The sequence below is a fragment of the Cladophialophora bantiana genome (genome assembly GCF_000835475.1).
Source record: "Cladophialophora bantiana CBS 173.52 unplaced genomic scaffold supercont1.1, whole genome shotgun sequence".
NCBI classification, from domain to species: domain Eukaryota; kingdom Fungi; phylum Ascomycota; class Eurotiomycetes; order Chaetothyriales; family Herpotrichiellaceae; genus Cladophialophora; species Cladophialophora bantiana.
Window position 1 is genome coordinate 1,137,621 of NW_015971575.1, and position 20,887 is coordinate 1,158,507.

General features: G+C 50.0%; 12 protein-coding genes across 12 annotated transcripts; 4 read left to right on the forward strand and 8 right to left on the reverse strand.

Annotated features, from left to right (window-relative positions):
• Positions 1-83: 83 nt before the first annotated feature.
• Z519_00411 (uncharacterized protein) lies at positions 84-980 on the reverse strand (the record flags this gene model as incomplete). The annotated part of the gene is made up of 1 exon (XM_016758168.1): positions 84-980. The coding sequence occupies one exon, from the start codon at positions 978-980 to the stop codon at positions 84-86; it is 897 nt and encodes a 298-aa protein (XP_016625417.1).
• A 710-nt stretch (positions 981-1,690) lies between these two features.
• On the reverse strand, positions 1,691-2,158 carry Z519_00412 (uncharacterized protein; the record flags this gene model as incomplete). The annotated part of the gene is made up of 2 exons (XM_016758169.1): positions 1,691-2,083; positions 2,135-2,158. 2 exons carry the CDS (start codon positions 2,156-2,158, stop codon positions 1,691-1,693), a joined length of 417 nt encoding a protein of 138 aa, XP_016625418.1.
• Positions 2,159-2,946: 788 nt separating this feature from the next.
• Z519_00413 (uncharacterized protein) lies at positions 2,947-4,817 on the reverse strand (the record flags this gene model as incomplete). The annotated part of the gene is made up of 2 exons (XM_016758170.1): positions 2,947-4,626; positions 4,683-4,817. 2 exons carry the CDS (start codon positions 4,815-4,817, stop codon positions 2,947-2,949), a joined length of 1,815 nt encoding a protein of 604 aa, XP_016625419.1.
• A 736-nt stretch (positions 4,818-5,553) lies between these two features.
• On the forward strand, positions 5,554-6,357 carry Z519_00414 (uncharacterized protein; the record flags this gene model as incomplete). Its single annotated transcript, XM_016758171.1, has 1 exon — positions 5,554-6,357. The coding sequence occupies one exon, from the start codon at positions 5,554-5,556 to the stop codon at positions 6,355-6,357; it is 804 nt and encodes a 267-aa protein (XP_016625420.1).
• A 577-nt stretch (positions 6,358-6,934) lies between these two features.
• Z519_00415 (uncharacterized protein) lies at positions 6,935-8,850 on the reverse strand (the record flags this gene model as incomplete). The annotated part of the gene is made up of 4 exons (XM_016758172.1): positions 6,935-7,074; positions 7,128-8,449; positions 8,506-8,675; positions 8,734-8,850. 4 exons carry the CDS (start codon positions 8,848-8,850, stop codon positions 6,935-6,937), a joined length of 1,749 nt encoding a protein of 582 aa, XP_016625421.1.
• A 903-nt stretch (positions 8,851-9,753) lies between these two features.
• On the forward strand, positions 9,754-10,074 carry Z519_00416 (uncharacterized protein; the record flags this gene model as incomplete). The annotated part of the gene is made up of 1 exon (XM_016758173.1): positions 9,754-10,074. One exon carries the CDS (start codon positions 9,754-9,756, stop codon positions 10,072-10,074), a length of 321 nt encoding a protein of 106 aa, XP_016625422.1.
• Positions 10,075-11,035: 961 nt separating this feature from the next.
• Z519_00417 (uncharacterized protein) lies at positions 11,036-11,620 on the forward strand (the record flags this gene model as incomplete). Its single annotated transcript, XM_016758174.1, has 1 exon — positions 11,036-11,620. The coding sequence occupies one exon, from the start codon at positions 11,036-11,038 to the stop codon at positions 11,618-11,620; it is 585 nt and encodes a 194-aa protein (XP_016625423.1).
• A 1,385-nt stretch (positions 11,621-13,005) lies between these two features.
• Positions 13,006-14,352, reverse strand: Z519_00418 (uncharacterized protein; the record flags this gene model as incomplete). Its single annotated transcript, XM_016758175.1, has 1 exon — positions 13,006-14,352. One exon carries the CDS (start codon positions 14,350-14,352, stop codon positions 13,006-13,008), a length of 1,347 nt encoding a protein of 448 aa, XP_016625424.1.
• A 333-nt stretch (positions 14,353-14,685) lies between these two features.
• Positions 14,686-14,895, reverse strand: Z519_00419 (uncharacterized protein; the record flags this gene model as incomplete). The annotated part of the gene is made up of 1 exon (XM_016758176.1): positions 14,686-14,895. One exon carries the CDS (start codon positions 14,893-14,895, stop codon positions 14,686-14,688), a length of 210 nt encoding a protein of 69 aa, XP_016625425.1.
• A 633-nt stretch (positions 14,896-15,528) lies between these two features.
• Positions 15,529-16,086, reverse strand: Z519_00420 (uncharacterized protein; the record flags this gene model as incomplete). Its single annotated transcript, XM_016758177.1, has 1 exon — positions 15,529-16,086. One exon carries the CDS (start codon positions 16,084-16,086, stop codon positions 15,529-15,531), a length of 558 nt encoding a protein of 185 aa, XP_016625426.1.
• A 639-nt stretch (positions 16,087-16,725) lies between these two features.
• Z519_00421 (uncharacterized protein) lies at positions 16,726-18,530 on the reverse strand (the record flags this gene model as incomplete). Its single annotated transcript, XM_016758178.1, has 2 exons — positions 16,726-17,150; positions 17,207-18,530. 2 exons carry the CDS (start codon positions 18,528-18,530, stop codon positions 16,726-16,728), a joined length of 1,749 nt encoding a protein of 582 aa, XP_016625427.1.
• A 415-nt stretch (positions 18,531-18,945) lies between these two features.
• Positions 18,946-20,840, forward strand: Z519_00422 (uncharacterized protein; the record flags this gene model as incomplete). The annotated part of the gene is made up of 5 exons (XM_016758179.1): positions 18,946-19,127; positions 19,174-19,269; positions 19,316-20,186; positions 20,236-20,541; positions 20,622-20,840. The coding sequence occupies 5 exons, from the start codon at positions 18,946-18,948 to the stop codon at positions 20,838-20,840; spliced, it is 1,674 nt and encodes a 557-aa protein (XP_016625428.1).
• Between the last annotated feature and the right edge of the window lie 47 nt (positions 20,841-20,887).

Below are 20,887 nucleotides of genomic sequence, written 5' to 3' on the forward strand. Positions count from 1 at the left end.
TTTTTGAGGCTGGCAGGCTCTTTGCAGAGAAACAAACTACTGCGCTGCTGCCCAAGGACCAGCTGTGCAAGATTGGCGCAACACTACTGCGCAGTATATCCTCCATCAACTACAAACGCTTGACCTGTACAGAACGATGCACCCGGTCCTCCCAAAAAGACATACATTTTTGCAATCTCCTCCGGATACGCCATTCTTCCCCAGGGAGGCATACCACCAATTTTCTCTGTCTGCGAATTAGCTTGCGATTTTCCTCCGCCGAAGACTGGCTCCAGCATCGCTGTCTTTACCCAACAAGGCACCACACAATTGATATGTATTTTGTCCGCCGCGTAGTCCAGCGCCGTAGCTCTCGTCATCATGAGGACCGCTCCCTTGGAACCACAATATGACACTGAACCAGGCGAACCGACAATCCCATTCACGCTGCAGGTGTTTATGATCCAGCCTCTATCGCCAGAAGAGTGAGGTGTTTGCTCCAAAAATTGTGCCGCTGCGTGTTTGATCCCCAGGAAAACGCCCCGCACGTTAACGGCTAAATCTTTCTCGAGAACGCCGTCGTCTATTTGGTGGGGCTTGCCAAGCTGTCCGCCCAGGAAAGATTTGGATTTGAACACGGAAGATATCCCGGCATTGTTGACCATGATGTCGAGGCGGCCGTAATGTTTGACCGCAGATGCCACAGCATCCTTGACGGAGTCTGAGTTAGCGACATCACATTGCACAAACACTGCCCTGGGTGGGGATCGTGTGGAAGCATGATTCTGATTGATCAAGTCGACAGTTGGCGTGACCTTGTCTATGCCCGCCTCCCTCATGGTTTCCGCATAGACAGGTGCATGTGGTGGATTTGGGGTCAAGTCTGCCACAACAATATACGCGCCGGCAGACGCATACGCTTCCGCCACTGCCCTTCCCAAACCGGAGCTGGCACCAGTGATGAGAGCCACTTTATTGGAAAGGTTACCGATATCAGACATATCGATATATGCTGATATCTCGACTGTGGATCGATTTGGCTTGCGGGGTATGGTGCCTCACTTATCTCCCTTCGGGGTCGAATACTGTCTGGGCGATCTGTACAAGAGCGTTCCTTACAAACACCATTCTCGAGCATATAATAGTGTTACGTTGAGGCCTGGGGCCTTCATGCCCGAGAGGCTTACTGGTCGCGGAGAGGTTAACTGTCCACCCATTCAACTCCACGATTGCCGCTCCGGGACCCCTTCGGGACCAGTCCATTCATCGGCCTGAGGCCTCAATGTTTTCATCACGGTAGACTAGGAGTGCTGCAAGATCATTCAAGCACACTGTACATCACAAGCTTGTGGTGACTGGTCTAGGCCTGGGTAGGTGTATTCTTGCAACGAGAAGAAGAAAGGAGGGCTTTTCATCTCTGGACCGAATCTAGCAAAATTCACTTGGTCAGGGCTGAACAAAGAAAAAAAAAAAGAATTGTATCATGGGGTCACAGGTCGAGAAATGTTGTGATGAGACTTCGGAGTTCTAAAGCTCAATCGTATTCGAGTGCAAGAGTTCTTGCACAAGAACCTTTTGACTTCTGGTCTGCCTCTACGCGTGATATCTAGCTCTGCGAAGATATGGTTTTTATCGACCTTCTGTATCACCAATACACTTCGCGCAGCTGGCTCAAGTACACCCACCGTTTCCAAGAGACGGTGCCCTTCCCTCATACATTCCATGGTCCATCCTTACTTTCGACATCGTCTGAAAGATACATGGTCATCGAGCTGCGGTCGAGAAATTGCTCCTCATCCGCAATTGTAATCTTGGTGAATTCTGGGTTTGATTTGCTTCTCAAAGACTCGAATAGTTCCGGATCCTTGTACCACACTTCCATGATAACATCATAGCCGCCGGTAGTCGTTGGAAGTGGTGATGACATGCCATCAATTTGGGTTAGATAGCGGCGAGAGTACCGCAAAACACCAGGCAGCGCGACGTGCTGTTCGAATAATTTGACATGCTTGTTCTCATAATATTCTCTGAATGCTTCCACTGATATTCCTGGCTTCCTCTTGAAAAGACCGACGATTTTGAGAACAGAAGATTTCCCAGCTGCCTACCGCGTGTGGTTAGCTGTGCCATCGATAACTGTACCAATGTAACTTACACCTTTGGCGACTGATGAAGCCATCTTGATAGTCTGAGAACCACTGGGAGCTTGCAGGGAAACTGCAATTCGAGGGAAACAGCAAGCAGTTTGCAAGCAAGCTTTGATCTAGAATGCTTCCGCTTCTTTCTCAAGACGATGTTACTCAAAAGGTCCAGTGAAGGTGATGATATTCTAGTTGCAAACCACAAATTAATCGAGGGTTTGCAAGGTTCTTGACCTTCGCCGAGGGTGTCAATTGTCAGCAACATATGCAAGAACATACGGTAAATAATGGGATGTAGCTGGACTGTGCGGCCGAGGAACCATGCAAGCCCCCATGCTTTACCGGTAGCAAGAAGTTTCCGTCTGAAGCACAGTCTTCTGAGTTTGACTACCAGTAGCTATCTCACTAGTGATTGTATTGGACTAGTCCTCGAGAATGAGCTGGTTCACCGATTGGATCATAAGGAAACGGGCCCGACACTAAGGTGTTTGAAGGGCCCTTCGCTCAAGTTGGAGTGGGAGTAAAGGTCTTAGCGGGCCCTTCTGGAGTCATGACTCAGGAGCTTTCCCAAGGAAAACTGAGTGGATCATTGGGCTGCGAAGATCTGGCCGCTCTTCGGGGCAGAGAATTCTAGTGTCTATGGGCCACACGAGCCAGTAAGAACGTTATAAGAGGCCGCTGGTAGGAGCTTTCCTTGTGTACAGTGGCAACGCCCCAACGGTACGTGAATCAGCAATCAACGGGAAAGTGCTCAACCTTGTCAGTCGCTGCAATCCCTTTGTAGGCTCGAAACTCCTATATTCATGCGTTACTACAATCTGTGTACTTATTGCTTTGCAATATGAAGACCTGCACGGTATCCAAACACCATTGATGGTCCCAAAGTCAAACCTCCCGAAGGATAACGTCCTTTCAAGAAATGATTCGAATCCGCACCCACGGCGTACAGACCAGGCACTGGCTCACCCGAGTCCTTCAGTACCTGGCCGTCCTTGTTTGTGTCTAACCCATACATAGTGATACCATTCCCTGAGTATAGAGTTAGCGCATAGAATGGACTCTTCTCCAATGGTGCCAGGCTCGGGTTTGGCTTCACTTCGAAATCTCCATATGCCTGATCGAACGATCCATCCCCTCGCCCGAAGTCTTCGTCTTTACCTTTCCTAGCGAAGTCGTTAAATCGCTCAATCGTAGTCGACAGGTTGTTGGCATCAATCCCGAGTTTGTGCGCAAGAGCAGGAATCGTTCGAGCGGTGATGAGATAGCCGCGTTTGATCAGGTGCCTGATAGGGTAGCCTCCTGGTAAAGCCATACCCATTCCGTAATTCTGAAGGTGCCGCTTATCACCAATCAAGTACGATACGCGAACTCCAGCCTCATGAGTCACTCGTCTTAGATCCTGGTATGATGCTGCTTCGTTTGCAAATCGTCTACCGTCGCCGTCCACCATAATCGAGCCTGGCTTTGTGATCGCAGTTGCGAAGTGAGGATAAGATCGAGCGGGCCCTTTCGAAGGGCGTAATATGGAAATGGGCGACCATAGAGCAGCATTTTCACCGAGCGGAGCCGGTAATTTCCCTCCACTTTCAAGCCCGAATCGCAATCCATCGCCCACGTTCCCCCGAGGGCTGACCGTCCAGTCGGGATTTGATAGATATTTGCGGCTAAGTTCGGCAGATCGCGCAAATCCACCACTTGCAAGGATGACTCCACGCTTTGCACGGACTCTCAGCTCTCGGTCATCTTTGTTGACAACCATGCCAACGACCCGACCATTTTCTAGGAGTGGCTGTACCGCTGGAGCGTTGTTCCAAAGTTGGACACCAGACTTCGTGGCTTTCTCAAACAGTCGACCAACCAACGCATTTCCGTTGCATAGCTCAGTTCCCTTGCCCCACCGCACACGGTCAGCTGCGTATCGCAGGACCCCTCTAGTGACTGCCGAAAAGTTTTTCCAGCTTCTGAATGGCTGTCTCCAGGTATTCAGGGCAAGTAGGTCAACCTGTAGAGAACCAAAGGCACAGTAGCCCTGTAGAGGGTAACGTATTTGGTTAACCATTCCTCGGAGTCTTCGCCCATCGTATGGAGCATTCAAGACAGTCCTTCCGGCCTTGCAAGCACCATCGAGATGCATATAGTAGTCCGGAGTTGGCGCAGCAATGAACTGCGTTGCCGAGTTGCTTTCCAGGAACTTGACCATCGCTGGCGCGGCTTCTAGATAGGCGGATATCATAGGTTTCGCGGCATCGTATTCGTCCTTTAGATAGTTTCGAAGGTACGTCTCCGCTTGTTCAGGCGTATCTTTAAAACCTGCGGCCTGTGAGACAGGATTCATTGGCACCCATAGAGCTCCTCCAGAATATGCTGATGTGCCACCGAACAATTTCGTCTTTTCAGCGACAAGAACTTTCTGATTTCCCGATAGTGTTGCGGTCAAGGCAGCTGTCAACCCTGCCGCCCCCGAACCGACTACTATCACGTCAAATTCTGTGTCGTATTTGGGTACCTAACGCTCGCGGTCAATCTTGCCACAGTCTTCGGTGCGGCAGGTGTGATACGTACATCTACCACAGTTGCATATGTGCGAATACCGCAGGGACTCTTCGCTAGCTCTCTGACAAGAAATGGCTTCGACCTGACGTATCGGATCGCTCTCACATCAAATGGAGACTGAGGCCGCAGTACTGTTTTCCGCATGATGCTTGCCGCTGGAATACTCAGGTGCATACAAAGGCAAGATCCAAACAGCAAACAGAGAAAACAAAATGGCAGCGCCTACCACCACCGGTCAATGACACTGACGGATCTGCAAATGTCGTGGTCGCGAGAAGGAACCAAAACTCGTTGACCAAGTTTTCGAAGTTTCGCCGAAATCTTGTCCAGCCGCTTCCACGAATGTGCCCCAGTTGCATCGATTTCTGGAGATGGACTTAAACATGGAGTGAGGGCCATGGAATGGCGCCGCATGCAGCAGAAGGCACAGAACGGGGAAAATACTGAGGTACCCCCAGAGACGCCCTAGGTGGAGGGCACAGCACTGGGGACCAATCGGAACGTGTGGGGTCTTGGCAGACGCATGAAGCCGCTTACCATTGCCGCCCAAAGACCGAAATGCCAAAGCAACGACGTGATGGTTATTTCGCGACACACTTGAGAATTCAGATTGAAAGAGAGGATAGACTCTTGCACTGCTGGCGAGCCGGTAAGGAGTCGTTCATGTTGGGGGTTGCCGGTGGAGCTTGGCGGGGGCCTCACCAGGCTCTATTGGGTGTGTGAATAGGTTGACCCCGTAGTTGATTATACTACAAGGTATATATCGCTGAGAATTCATGGAGAACGGTAGGTTCGTAACGAAAAGCGTTCATTTTGATATTTGGCTTCTTGAACTCAGCGCTCTACAGCCATTGAGACTCTTGGCCCACGAAGATTCACAATGACTCTCGAGGTTGACTTTCCAGCCCCACTCTCACCCACCCCTTTTGCTGGGAAGGTGATTGCAGTTACGGGAGCAAGCTCTGGTATCGGTTTGGCTACTACACTTCTCCTCTGGACACGTGGTGCCACAGTTTCCGCCATGAGTAATAACACCAAAGGAATGGCAGAGCTAGAAGCGGCACTCCAAGAAAAGTCGAAGGAGGCCTTACCCGGCCAGAAGTTCTACACCAAGGTGGCCGATGTTAGCAAAGAGGGCGAGGTCAAGGCTTGGATCGATGAAACCATCGACAGGTTCGGCCATCTCGACGGGGCAGCCAATATTGCTGGCGCCGTCCATAACTACAACAAGATGGCCGATACCGTCACAGAAGACTTCGACTTCTCGATCGACATGAACACAAGGGGTGTATACTACTGTATGCGGGCCCAGATTCCCCACATGAAGTCTGGATCAGCTATCGTCAATATGAGCTCGATCTCTGCTACGCAGACGGAACCAGGCATCAGCTTGTACGGCGCTTCGAAAGCGGCAATCAGTACCTTAAGCACAGCCACAGCGACCGAGTATGGACCTAAAGGGATTCGGGTCAATGCTATTGCGACAGGGTTGACACTCACGAGGCGTCTCCTGAGTGTCGCGAAAGAATATGTTGAACCCGGAATCCAAGCCACAGCCCTCAAGAGAGGAGCTAAGCCTATGGAACAAGCGCACACTATTGTGTTCTTGCTAAGCGATGAGGCAAGCAATATCACAGGAACTGTAGTTAGATGCGATGGAGGTGCACTTGCCCTCCAGTATTAGTAGAAGAAAGCTGCGGCGTGGAGACTCTTGCAGAATAAGTAAAAGAGCGTCCTGGCCAGGAGAATCAAGCCAAGTTGTTATTTGGCCTAACCAACCAGTTGTAAGCGCCTCGATGATAGAATCCAGGTTTCGTTTAGAGACTGCTGGAAGCTTCTGGGCTCTTTGTTAATTGTGGCGCAGATTTTACAACGAGCTAGACATCTCAATGACACTGTGAAATGTTTCTGCTGTTGGGGAGGGCAGGGTACCGACAAAAATCCACACAGGGGAGAGCAATGCCTTAATAAAGTATCGGCCTATCCGCTGCCGGATTCGTTTGCGGTCTTGGGTTCTTCATCGAAATGGTAAGTTAGCTACTCATCGACTAAGCATAGACGAAGTGCAGATTAACAAGGTCAATCTCATAGTTGAGCAATTCCTCGTACGATCACCATGGAGGTGGAATCATCTTCTTCATCAACATAACAGAACCCTTCGACAACATCTTCACCTTCCTCCTCGCAGAAGCGTTCACTCGATTCGTGAATCAAAATTCAGCAGATTATCTTCACAGAAATTCACAAAACTTCAAACCTGCTCATCGGACCTCATTATTCTCAATGTGCTGGTCGTGAACCACCTTTCGTTCATCCTCAAGATCAACATCCGACGAGACCTCAATAGGGGCATCGACCTTGCCGTTGAACTCCGTGCGAGGGTTGCGCATGAAGGAAGTCACTGTATCGTAAGTCATTATAAAAACTCTTTGGGGTTGAATGATGTAAACTTACATATGATACCCAAAGCCATGAAAGCTGCTCCACAGATGAAGACATTTCTGAAGCTAACAACGTATGCTTGCTTGATGGCCAAACCAGCGGCTGATATGATCTCAGGGGAGACACCTGGTACCTTCTCCAGCAAGGCCGCATTGCCCGAGCTCAACGCACCAATAAGTGGTCCAATGCTTGTCTTTGGTAAACCAAGTGGAACGACTGCGTTGGTAACCTTTGGAGCAAGGTTGGCAGAGAGGCCACTTGCAAAGATAGCATTGATAATTGCTAATCCAACCGAGCCTCCCAGACTACGGATGCCGGTGCAGATACCAGAGGCAGTGGCGATTAGCTCCGCTGGAGTTGCAAACTGTGCAGCGGTGAAGAATGTGACAAGAGCCAGGCCAAGGCCCATGCCATAGAAGAGGATATAGCCCCAATAGTGAGTTGAGGGGGTATTTTCGTTGACACTGGCCATTAGGCACATGAAGATCAGGAACAGGACAAAAGTTCCCACGCCAGTAACTCTGACCGATTTGGTTTTATAGATATAGAGACCTGATAAAAAACAAGCGAGACCAAAGGCGCAGAAACCGACCATTTGACATAGATATTGTCGATAGGTGCTCAGCTGATCCACTTGTAAGATTGCCAGAGCATAGGGGAAAAAGACAGCGGCTGTCATGTATCCCATGCCTTCGATAGCAGATGCGGTTGCTGAAATGGGAAAGTTGCGGTCTTGGAAGAGGTCGTGGTGAAACAGACCGTCTTTCTTGAATCTCGTGGCGTAAACAGCCAGAACGATGAGCAATACTGCACCAATAAGCAGAGGTACAAGGACATGAGCATCTTTCCAATCGTAAGGATTTTCCGCCCACAAAAGCCCTAGGCAGAGGAGAACGGTCCCAGATCCAAGTAGTATATATGCTGTCCAGTCAAGAGCGTGGACCTTGTCTTTGAAACTCAGAGACTGCAGCTCTCTGGGTGGCGGCCTGTAAAGCAAAACTACGAGTAGGACGGCGACAGCGTAGATGCCGGCACAGATGTAGAAGTAGATCCGAAAGCCATCTGGGCGTGACTGGACCAAGTAACCACCAATGGTGAGAGCGAATATTGATCCGAGAGCGTTCATGATGTTGGCAGAGGCTTGAGCCCAGGAACGAAACCTGCGTGGTAGTACCTCAGAGATGACTGCTAAAATGAGACCTTGCGCGCCGAAACCTATGCCTCCGACACAGAAGCCGGCGATATACATGCCCATTGAAGTTGCACGCGCAGTGATGATCGCTCCAAAGATACCACCAACATTGGGAATGACGAGGATCCATTTTCTCCCCCAGCTGAGCGGTCATGTCAGCATACATCAACAAGTCTGATGTTTCGAGATCTAACTCACTAGTCGGAAGCTTGAGAGAGTGGTGCAGCAAGGGCGACAGTGAAGATAATCACTGCCAATGACGGCCACGAGGTAAGCCCAGCTCCCCCAATCTGAGCAGCGACGTGCTGAGCAAAGGTTCCGCCTCCGACGAGGACGATCAGTTCGCAGAAGAACAAGCTCAGGACAGCCTATGTGAAAATCAGTAAATCAGCCATCGTCGGAATCAAACTTGTCACGGAAACTTACTCCGACGAGCGCGAAGGTCTTAACATGATTCCATCTAGTTACAGCGCCGTCTTCGATGGTGCCGAGGCCTGTAGATATGACTGATCGATTCTGGATTGCTGCCTCACTTTGACCCATTGTGTAGGCGTCTGGATAGAGTGGACTTCTGATGACAAAATTCGAGAGAACACAGGTGATCGGGGGAAATAAGCGGGCTATTTACGCTGTTAGCCTGCACGGTCGAAACTGCTGTGGAAAGGGCATGGGGAGATGCTTCGAAGAAAGCTGGGGCATCACAGCCGCGTCTGGTCTTGACGTCTGAAACCAGGTCAGTACACTCTCGCATGCAGAAGTGCGTCCGATGTGAAGAACACTACACAATTCGGAGCCGGAGTTCGGATTGACATTCGATGCCACCCTATGGCCAGGCCCTACCCCAGACTTTCGCTGGCTCCAGGATGTGGTCTCCATGTTTACCGTTCGAGCTGAAAATGTGGCTGCGGCTGAGGATGGGGTGCCCACATGGAGCAGAAGGACATGGTTAACATGACCATTGGGCGGCCCATGGCAAGAGATCGAGGCCAGCCTGCCAGCTTGAATCAGAGCAAAGGTAGGCCCGCGCGACGAACTTACATGCTGTCGCGTCGAGTTGCACCTATGGGGCTCTGAGGCCTGCCTAAGGCAAGAACCCGGAGAAGACATGATATGTTCGAAGGACCGCTTGAGCATCAACATATCGCACGACCCCTGGCGATAGCCATGAGTAGAATATCCATCCAAATATTACACCTACCCCTGAAGGAAATCCCGTCCCGAAGAGTTCTCCATGATTTCTCGTATTGTCGGCTCCTCTGGGGGTGACCTTTGAAGTTGAAGTTGTATCGTCCACGTAAGCAGCTAGGTAGGTTGTCAGGTCCAGCACCGGAATACTTGCACAGGGAAGACAACCTGCTCAGGTAGCAAAGGATCTGGCTAGTACAGACCGCATCCTCAGCTACGAAAAACTCCCAAGTCCTTTTCCGAGCGGCAAACTCACATAAAATGCCTTACATCGCAATGATCGCATATCCCGATATCCCGGGCACCAATTTCAACGAAAAATCCTACGTCGAAAATCATTTGCCAATGGTATTTCAACACTGGGCACAGTACGGCTTGCTGTACTGGCAAGTCGTCAGCTTCAGCAAAAGCTCCGATGGGTCAAGAACCTACATTGCTGCAGCTTCCATGACCTGGAATTCAGCTGGGAGCTTTAACAAAGCGACGGCGAGTGACAGCATGACCATGACGGTCGATGATCTCAAAAACTTCAGCAATATCCAGCCGATTTTCTTGAATGGGACAGTTATTGGGTCTGGATAACATGAATTCGAAGGGAGGGAAGTCGGCACCAGGATAATATCTTGGAATGATGTGTGCAGCACGGCTTCATTTGGCTTTCAGAGCGACATCAATGTACCTCGAGACAGCCTTGTGTTTACGAATGAGCTCCAACTTGAAGTGTCTCTTGATACGTGATGCGGCCTGAAACGACGTCACCTTTCAATTCGATCTCGCGTTTTATTAGACAAAGTCCAGAGCAGGGAGCCTACCCGGACTCTAGATTAGAAAGGCCAACCATAGGCGTTAGAGCTGGTCTCCACCAAGGTGAGCTAGGTCGAGGCAGCACGGCATCGCGCCAAGTGAGCATAGGGCGGCGTCACTTATGAAAGGAAAGTCCTCGACACTCTCTTTTTTGACAGGATCAACGACCGTGGAAGCAAAATTGACCGAAAAGCAGAGGTGGCTTAGACTGGGTCTTCAATCCTCCGGCCAAGTACCAATCTTAGTGGTCTGATATATCGGCGTGGCTTCAAGGACATGACAGCCTACACTGGGTATCAGGCAAGCTAGCTCTGGTAGGAGTATAATGATGAAGCAGCTACTTTACGAATCGCGCACGAAGGAGCTTCTCGAATCATGGGCTGGGAATAAGAAATTGCTGATGGCAAACTATTTCTTTTGGAGTTCCGGCAGCTCTCTTCAGAAATCCTTTTCAGGACTGTGGCGGTCTCTTCCTACAACTTAGTACGTACGGGTGGCCACAGTCGACGCTTCGAATCGCTCAACCTGGGTGGCGATCATCGATCTAGAACTGGAATATTTCCCAGCCTGGACCGAATCTGATTTGCTTATTACAATTCATACAGTCATTCAGGATACTGCTCAAGATTTACGAGTATGCCTCTTCGTTGGTGGCTTAGATGAGTGTGCTGAGCATGATACTCACCGAACCCAAATCCTGGAGCTCCTCAATGCCTTTTCGACCCTCCCTCATGTCAAAATGTGCGTTTCAAGCCGCCCATTGGAAATCTTCAAAATCAGGTTAGCGCAAAATTCTAATCTACGTCTTGAACTCCTGAACCACAATGACATTGAAAAGTATATCACCGCTGAGTTCCAGGCCGATGATAAATTCAAAGCATTAAGAGAAAACAGCCACGCGCTGTGTCTCAAACTTGTTACCGAGCCCCTCGACAAGGCTGAATGCGTTTTTCTCTGGGTAGTCCTTGTTGTTCGTCCCCTTCTACACGGGTTGGAGCATAAAGACACAATTGCAGACCTCCTGGACAGGCTAAGCCAATTTCCGAGCGGATTGGAGGCTTACTTCCGTCAGATGCTCTCCGGCATCGACGAGGTTTACCGCTCGAGAGCTCTCAAGCTTCTCAACAGTGCTCTGAACTCCGCGGACGGACTATCACTCATGACATGCTCCTTTTTGGACGAAGTAAACCCGAACTTTGCCCTCAATGTGCCCATGAAGGCTGTTTCCGCACATAGAATAGAGGAGCGACTAACTGAGACCGCCAGCCGTATTAGCTTGCGATGCTTAGGGTTGTTGGAAAACCAAAACACTTCGCGGCGATAGACACTTGATGTATCGAGACAGTGTCGACTTCTTACATCGGACGGCACGAGATTTCCTTTTGGACAATCCCGAAATTTACTGAGATAGAGTCTGTCGCTTCCTTCCACGTTCATCGCTTTGTATGTGAGGCAGTGGTGGCTCAGATGAAGATGACTGATGCGCCAACAAAGGTGCTTCTCCAAACCTTCATGTGGCACGCTCAAAAGCTAGAAGATAAGTCTTCCGAGTCATCCCTGCATCTATTCAACCACCTAGATGAGGTCTTGTACTCTCATCGTTGGAGTAATTGGCGGGGGACTCACCGGGAGACTATCACATTTATACCTGTGCCTGTGCTAATGAAGGCCCCCGGCCTCTTTTATCACTCGGAATTCTATATGGTTTTGATTTTTACGCTAAAACATGTCTACAGTCGCAGCCAGGTCTCGTATTTCTGATGCGGCACCGGCCGCTCCTAGAATATGTTTACGTAGAGGGATTCACTACCAGCCTGACATTGAGCTGGTTCGACTTATCCTCGGTCATGGCGGCAATCCCAACGAACGGTTTGATCGTTTCACTGTTTGGATACACTTTTTGGATTTTCTGCACAGCTCTAGCCGCGAAATTCGGTACCTTGACCAGGACAGCCAGCAAACTTGGATAGAGGTGACGGAGCTACTCATCCGACACGGGGCAGTCAGACGTTAGAAAATAAGGAGCCATAGACCGGACGTGGTTACACGGGCACGCAAATATATCAAATTTGTATTCGGCAGGGCGGAGGCCACGAGGCTGGACAATTTGTCTTTGCGGTTGACCATTAAAGGGCTGAAACTGTTGGCGGCTTCCACTCGCTACGCCCAATCTAGGTTTGGAGAAGGGAGAAAGGTTGAGCACACCGACAGACAGCTATTGATCTCAAGATCTAGCAAATGCCTATCGACAAGTGGATATAATGAAGACTCCGCTCCTGCTAAATGGTCTTGCCAAAGCCCTCATTGCGTAGATCATTTATACCACCGAACTGGCCTTCCCGAATACCGGCCCTATCTATGTCGGCCATGTGACACCTATAGATCACCGCTCTGACTGGTGGCAATGATGAACCGCTAATACATTCCGGCACCCCAGAAGCGGGTCTCTCTCCAAAGTCTCCGTCCACCTTCCCTCCTGGAGTAATCCTTCAACAAAATCCATACACTTGAGGCATTAATTACACGACCAGTTTACACGGAAGTTTTATAAATATGCATCCATCAATAGCTCTGTGATTGCAGAAAAGGATTACGTCACTACAGAGTTCAAAAGTAAGTAATCATAACTGAACCAGGGTGTTCTCAAAGTCGATAGGGGTTCTCGAGGACTAACAGAGGCGGCTGCTCCTGGTCATCCTTCCCACTACTTTACTTCCCGCCCATATCAGCCCGGATATTTTCCAACAATACGTCAATTCTTTTATCCGCGCTGTCCCATTGTTCTCGGACAATCTGCGCTCTCTCCGGAGATCTCACTTTGAACTCGACCTTGAAAGGCATCGGCTTGGAGTTCAATCCCTGCGTGAAGGCAAGCGGATCAACTTCACTCTTTCTCCAGACTTCCACTCTCTGACCTTTCTCGTCTATCTCCATCACGCTCTCGTATGCATGCGTGATGTCAAACGCCCAGAGGATTCTCACCATGTTGATAAAGAGGCTGTTACGTGCGAGATGCTGGCCAGTGCAGATCCACCTCTCAAAGCCGAACGGCACTAACGGGAGGGAAGGATCCTCGATCCACCGGTCAGGGATGAAGTCGTATGGGTCCTTGTAGACGCCTTCGTCAAGGTGGATTGACCAGTGGTTCCCAATGACGGCCGCGCCAGCCGGGATATGGTAGCCAAAATACTCGTCGTCCTGAATAACGGCATGTGGGATCCCGCCAGCACTCACCGGGTGCCAGCGTAAGACTTCTTTAATCATAGCGTCCAGATCAGGTAGGCAATCTTTGTCCTCAAAGCCAGGATATCGATTGCCAACTTGACTGTCGATTTCAGCCTGCGCCTTCTTCATTACATCGGGATATACCAGCATCGCCAGCGTAAAGATCTCGAGAGCCATGGATGTCGTATCGCTCCCAGCCTCGTAGATAATACCGACATCATATGCCAGTTCCTTCGTCGACATCTCCCGTCCCTCTTTCATCCCTTTGACGTGTTTTGACCAGTTCCACGATGCAGAATTGAGACCCTGGATCATGTTGTTTATAGAAAGAGTAGACTCCAGCTTATGAAGCCTATCACCGAGTCGCCTCCACGACGCAAGAAACTTGGGTAGGTAGTTCAGAACGGGTACCGCGTCATCCAGCCAGGTTCCGACGCGAGCGGCGTAGAGAAAGTTTTTCATCACCTCGTCGATCGCCTTGATTTCCAGCTCGTTGCCAGTAGGGAGACGTCGGCCGTAGACGGGAGTGAAGATAAGGCTAGAGGAGTATCGATGGTAGCGATCCACAAAGTCAACTCCTGGCCGGAGGAATTCGTACACAAGCTGTTTGCTCTCGAGGTCTTGGAGGCATCGGTAGCTCTGGGATATCCGAACGTTGGGGTATGAAGCTTGGAGACGTTGGTGATTTCGCCATTGTTGACCACACGGCATAAGAAGAGTTCGCAAGCCTCTGCTGAGACACTCTCCACCCATGACAGCTCTGGGGCGGGAACTATAGATGTGGCTTCGCTTGTTCAGCAGATCATGTGCCGCCTGGTAGGTGCCTAGCATGATAATTGTATTCATGCCATATTGAAGGCTGTACACAGGTCCGTACTTCTTGGTCCATTCTTGGTAGACGCACCACGGGTACACCTGGGGCGCTTGATGCAGATTGCCAATTATCGGAAGGCGGGGAGGCCCAGGGGAAGACGGCGTGACTTAGAAAACAGGAGAAGGCGTCCTAGCCAGAGGAAAAGTGCTATTGCGGACGCAAGCACGAGAACAGAATGGGCGGGCATCGTCGAAAAAGGCCAAGCATGGCCTTCAGTGACGAGGAAGGAAACGGATTTGAATCCGGGAGCTGATTGAGTGTACAGGCAAAAACAACGTTGAAGTCAACCCTCACTTGATATAATCATTCTCATATACAAGATGTTTATACATGCCCGTCCGAGCACAGCGTACATCCCCTGATCGGAACTCGGCGCCGGGATAGAAGTCGAGGCGGAGGTCGTAAGGTTCTTCCATTTGCACCTTTTGCAATGCTCGGCATAGACTTGAAATATGAGAGTTGACGATGTCTGTGGGACGTGGGGCCGAATACGTTGACATGTTAGCCATTCAGAGATCATTTGGGTTAACTGCCTCCAACTGGGAGCATTTGGCATCGGGCTCTTGGCTTTGAGAGCCGTCAAGGAAGGCATCAGTTGCGCCAGAATACATCGATGAGGGCGACAAAAGAAAAGAAACAGGCAATTAATTGGCTTGAACTGTTACCCCGACACCCCGGTCTATACCCCAGATATACGGGCAGATACCCCGCAAGTGGGTCTTTTACTGCCAAGAAGCCGAACTCCGATATGGTACGGGTCTATCTCCTTATTGCGGCAGTGGTGCCCTTAATATGACGTCAAGGGTCTTTGCGCATCCCAAGGGAATGAGAAAGCGCCGAGGACACGGAATGCGAATTTGACCTGGGATCGACCCATCTGTACGGTATCTTCAGCGACTAACGGAACGAGGAAGGCTGCAGAAACTTGAGCAAGCAGTCTTGCCATACTCTGCCACATGGCAAACAAAACAGACAAGCGAAACATGTACACAAGCTATACACGAAATACACTCAAAGTCATTATGAATGAGGGTCTTTATTCTCGAAGGCGGGACAAAGTCTAGTCTATCTCAAAAGCCCTCCGGTAACGAACGTGGCCCAATTTCGATTCTAGTCTTGATGCTCCTGTGATTCTATCCTGCCTTTAGTCGCTTGATCAGATCCTCAGGATCAAAATCGGTGCCAATAGTGTTCTCCTTGAACAGAGTCGATGTCATGAATGCATTCGCCTCCTCCACGGTGTCGAAGTTGTCAACTTGGGTTTCAACCCGATTGCCGTCGGGATCTCGATAGTAAATACTGGTTGTCAGGCCGTGGTTGGTGCACCAGCACGGTATCATACCCAATGCTTTGCGCTGCAAGTACGACTCGGTTAGGTCGCCGAGCGTCTCAAATGTGAAAGCAATGTGCTCGAGGCCCGCTGAGGCCTGTTCCTTGAGCCCCGTGCCAGGCACGTTGATGATGGCGATGCGATGGTGCTCGGCATCGAAGCGGAGGAAGGCTAACTGGTGGTCCTTGAAGCTTATATCGGTGCCCAGGAATGTGTGCCAGAATTGAGCCATAGCCTCGTAGTTGGACGTGCGCAGGACAACGAGGGCCAGAGAAATTGGTGATTTGACTTTGGTTTTCTGTCCCAGGTTCTGACCATTCCTGGTGACGTCGTTTGTGGTACCATTGAGGTGAGTCGCCATCGTGGTTCGATATCAGTAGTAGATGGGATGCTGGAAGTGAGCTTCGGATAGGTTTCGAGGTAAGTGTTGAGCAAACATGCTGGTGTCGGCAACCATGCAGAAATTAGGCTTTTTATGCCATTCAACGTCCTTGTTTTATGTCCCCAAGGTGTCAAAAATTGGCCCTCACTCCTTTGAGTGACGGAACAATGCCGTACTCATGATATCTCGTGTGAACTGCAGATTACGAGATTTATTCCCTGTCATGTCTGGGTTGAGGAAGGCAGCTCGGTGACAAGAAATCGAGTTCCCCAAATCCCGGAGGCGAGCGGAATTGGGGGGGTGGGACAAATCTTTCTACAAGTACAGGTAGGTAGAATCGAGACTTTTCATCAACGGGATATAGATGGAATAGGCATTTCTGTATCAAAAGGTATCCGAAAACATCAAGACATCCAATTGCTGATTTCCTTTGTTGGACTGCACATAGACAAAATTCAATGGCAATGACGTACTCGGTGGATACTATTTACCCTAACAGGTATTGCGTAGACGCCGAATCAGGTTAGTGAAATGTGGCTTGGCATTGTGTTACCCCTTTGGCACTCCCCTACACCCTCATGCAAATTTGTCTTCCTTCTTCCCCCTTGGATCAATCAATCAATCAACTGGCAGCTGTCTTGGTTCAAAAATTGGCTGCGAAAGCCCCAACAGCGCAGCAAACGAGGCCTCCAGCTCTTGACCATTCGCCTTCGACGAGCCACGTGATCTCCAAGCAATGAAATTATCGGGTCGCACCAAAATTTCACCGCCATCCTCGAGTTGCTTAACGCTCTTCCACTGGTCTGTTATGCCCCTCAGAGATCCACCAGTTCGAGCGGTCTGGATAGGAATCTTGTACCGAAGAACCAGCCGCTTTGCAGCTGCCGCCCATCCCAGCCCATTTTCATCAGTCAGAAGCAAAACTGACCCTTTAGGTCCTACCAGATCGTGCGTCGAGATGACTCGGCCGTCCGAAACCAACCACGCATGAGGGAGACGGTGCCTGGGTCGAGTTATCGGGAAGATTTTCTGGCCGAGAGGATCTACCTCCGGAGTTTTGGTGTCGTCTGCGATTATGAGACCATCCTCGTATGTGAACCCAAGCTCGATCCCATGTGCTCAAATTCGATGCTTTGCGATTCAATCATCTTCTTGACCTGTGCTTGGATACTACGCCCTGTCAAAGAGTCTTCAAACATTGCCTCGAATCTGGACTTGTTGTTCTCCTTATGTCCGGCAACTATGCCAATAGCGGCATAAATTACAGCGGAGTTCTCGAAGGTGAACAGACCCCAGTCGGCGTTTCTTTTGCCTACTGGTCGTCGTTCCAGCCCATAAGTATCCAGGGTCTTGGTGTCGACGTTGTGCTTAAGGACCATTGCCAACTTCCAAGATAGATTGAATGCGTCTTCTATCGCCGTACTCAGGCCCAGCCCGATGGTTGGAGGACGTCGGTGAGCAGCATCACCAGCAATGAAAACGTTGCCAACGCGGTACTTGTCCGCCACCACCTTTTCGATAATCCAATGACTTATTCTGTGAACTTTAATCTCTAGATCTGGAATCTTGAGGAGATCGCGGATTCGAGGTATCAGTTTGTCCTCTTGGTGCCTGGATTCGTCGTCCAATGCGAAACCAAAATGCATGACCCATTCTTCAGGTTGACTGCCCCAGGTCGGACCCATGGGGACTACGGCTCCGCTCTCAAAGATTGTTCCGCATTCGCCGTTTATGAAATGGCAGGCGAAAAATGTTTCGTCCCAGTACTGGGAGAGGTCTGCTTCGAAGTGCACAGAGGCCATATGTGTGATTCCAGTACGACCTTCCATCGTGACACCGATCTTATGCCCAACGGTGCGTCCACCGTCTGCACCAATGAGATATTGCGTTCGATAAGTTGAGAGGGTTCCCGCTGTGTCTTGGACAGTAACCTCGACGCGCTCACCAGTATCTTGAAAATCGACGACTGTACACCCGAAACAGATGCGTCCAGGATTCCTTTCTTCCGCCATTCGCCGTAAGATAGGTTCCATTCTGCAAAGCGGAAGATTGGCCGATCCTTCTGGGCCGTCTCTTTTGTATGCCTGTGACTTGAAACCGCCATCATCGCCACCAAAGCATGGGAATTGGTGAATGACTTTTCTGTCCAGGTGCCCATTGCCCCCGAGTGAAGTGGCCCATGCAACCTGACTCATTCGACTGGGAGGACAGCTCTTTTTCTGGATTTCTCTGTGCATGTCATGCAGCCTAAACGTCTCCATAGTCCTCTGATTGAGGTAGTGTGCCTTTGGAAGAGCTGAGGCCACGCTCTTGCGGTCGAACAAAATGTGATCGACTCCATAGTCAGAGAGGAACAACGACATGGACAAACCACATCCTCCACCTCCAATAATGATGACGGGGAAATCCAGGTCTCGAGCCATTCCGCGTTGTGTCGAACGAACCGTAACTTTTGCCGAGTGAAGAATACCCTACAAAATGAGCATCCAACCCGGCCCTTTAACACCACCTCTACTACACATCTGCCCACAAGCCTCTTTTCGGAGCTTCGGCAAAGACGATAGTTTCTCCGTCGACGAAAGACATGTCAATGCCTGACAACCAAACTCGCACCCCACAGCCAAGAACCCGAGTTGTCTGAAAGTTATGGAGCCGCTTTCACAGAATCCCGAAACAGGAATTGCTCCCGCGGCAACGGCCTGTTTAGGAAAGGGAGCAATCAAATGAAGGTCCCGCTTGGGTTCAAGTGACAAAAGATAGGCATCATTTAACGAAACCCTTGAGACAATCGAGTTGCGAGGTGTCTGTAAAGAAAGTCTACCATATCAGACAACACTCATGAACGTGACAGTATTTTCTGTTGCCAGCAAGCTGGTTCTTGTCTCCTTCACAGTACTTTTACTCGTACTTGCTCGCTACTCCGCTGCCAGTCGTCGACCTCGAGGCTTTCCGCCTGGGCCGCCAACACTGCCAATAATCGGGAATCTTCACCAGTTTCCTCTCAAAAAGCCTTTCATCAGGTGAGTCAATCCAGGTCAGTGGCAAATCAGTTGTTTAGTGGTCCAGATTTCTTGAATGGAGCAAACAGTACGGCGCTGTGGTCGGCCTCAATCTAGATCCTCAAAACGTCATCGTGCTGAACAACTACGGGAGTGTGAAAGAGTAAGTTGGAGTTCTATTAGATCAAATTTCTCCTAACTCATTACAGACTCTTTGACAAACGTGGAGCTATCTATTCGAGCCGTCCTGATAGCTATGTTAGCAATGAACTTCTTTGCCGCAATGAAACACACATTCTGCTCGTCCCATACGGCCAAAGCTGGAGGGCTCTTCGGAAGGCAGTTCAGGCTTTGTTGAATGTGACTGCTGTGGACGGACCCTTGCCCGTCCAAGAAGCGAAAGCATCACAGACGGTATATGAACTTATGACAAGTCCGGAAAAGTGCTTCACGCATATTCGCCGGTATTCAGCAGCTGTCATTCTTGCATCCGTGTTCGGCCAGAGAAGCGCTAGCTACGAGGCACCAAAAGTCCAAGCCCTCTATCATGCTCAGGAGCAATTCACCGAAATACTAGCTCCAGGAGCCACACCCCCCATGGATCCCTTCCCGTTCTTGAGATATATGCCTACATTCTTAGCCCCTTACAAGCGCTGGGCAGCAAATATTCGGCAAGAGCAACGGACACTATATTCCGGCCTGCTCAACGAGACCAAGGCAAGAACCCGGAAACAAGATAAGATCCCTTGTTTCATGGACAAACTCTTGGAGGGAAAGGAGAAAAGTGGCCTTGATGACGAACAGATTGTGTACACTGGGGAATTCTGGTATGGCTCTCTATGGCTAGCTTTCCTTACGGCAAGATCTGATTTCGGTTTTAAGATGGAAGCAGGTTCTGATTCGACATCCTCGACTCTGCACTCGTTTGTCCTTGCCATGGTCAAATATCCTGAAGTCTTGCGAAAGGCACAGAAAGAATTAGATGAGGTCTGCGGACCCTCAAAGTCACCTGGTTCCCAGGATGTTAAGAACCTTCCCCTACATACAAGCAGTCATGACAGAGGTGAGAGGTCAGATACCGTATGAAAACTTAAACGCTTCACAATAGAGACTGACTGATCTCCTCCAGACGTTGAGATGGCGACCAGTAGCACCAGGTGGCGTCCCTCATATGCTGATTCAAGATGACATCTACGAGGGCTACTTCCTTCGCAAAGGCACCATTGTGTTTGCTAACACCTGGTCCATTCACCAAGACACGTCAGAATACAACAGACCAGAGGAATTCATACCAGAACGGTTCCTCAACGACAAATTCGGCAGCAAGGGCAATAACCAAAGTTCCCATGACGATGAAAGTAATAGAAGAGTAACTTACAGCTTCGGGGCCAGAAGGCGAGTCTGTTCTGGTCAACGCCTTGCGGAGAATTCTCTGGTGAATTAGCCTGGGTTGTGTTCCAATGGATCCCAGATCGAAATCGCTGGGCCTCTCACGTACTGACGAAAATTCTGTAGATGATCAACATGTCCAAAATGGCCTGGGCCTTTGACATTAAAGCCGACCCGAGTGCACCGCCGCTGGGCTTGGACGTGGAAACGGGCCACTCAGGCGGCTTCGTGTTTGGACCCAATCCATTCTCGGCCTCGTTCTCTATTCGATCCCAGCAGCATCAGGAAACCATCTTGAGAGAATACGAGGAGGCAAAGATATTCTTCCAGAAATATGAAGATTAGGCAGGAAATAGGGAATTAGTGAAGGGTATGGTTACCCAGGAATTACC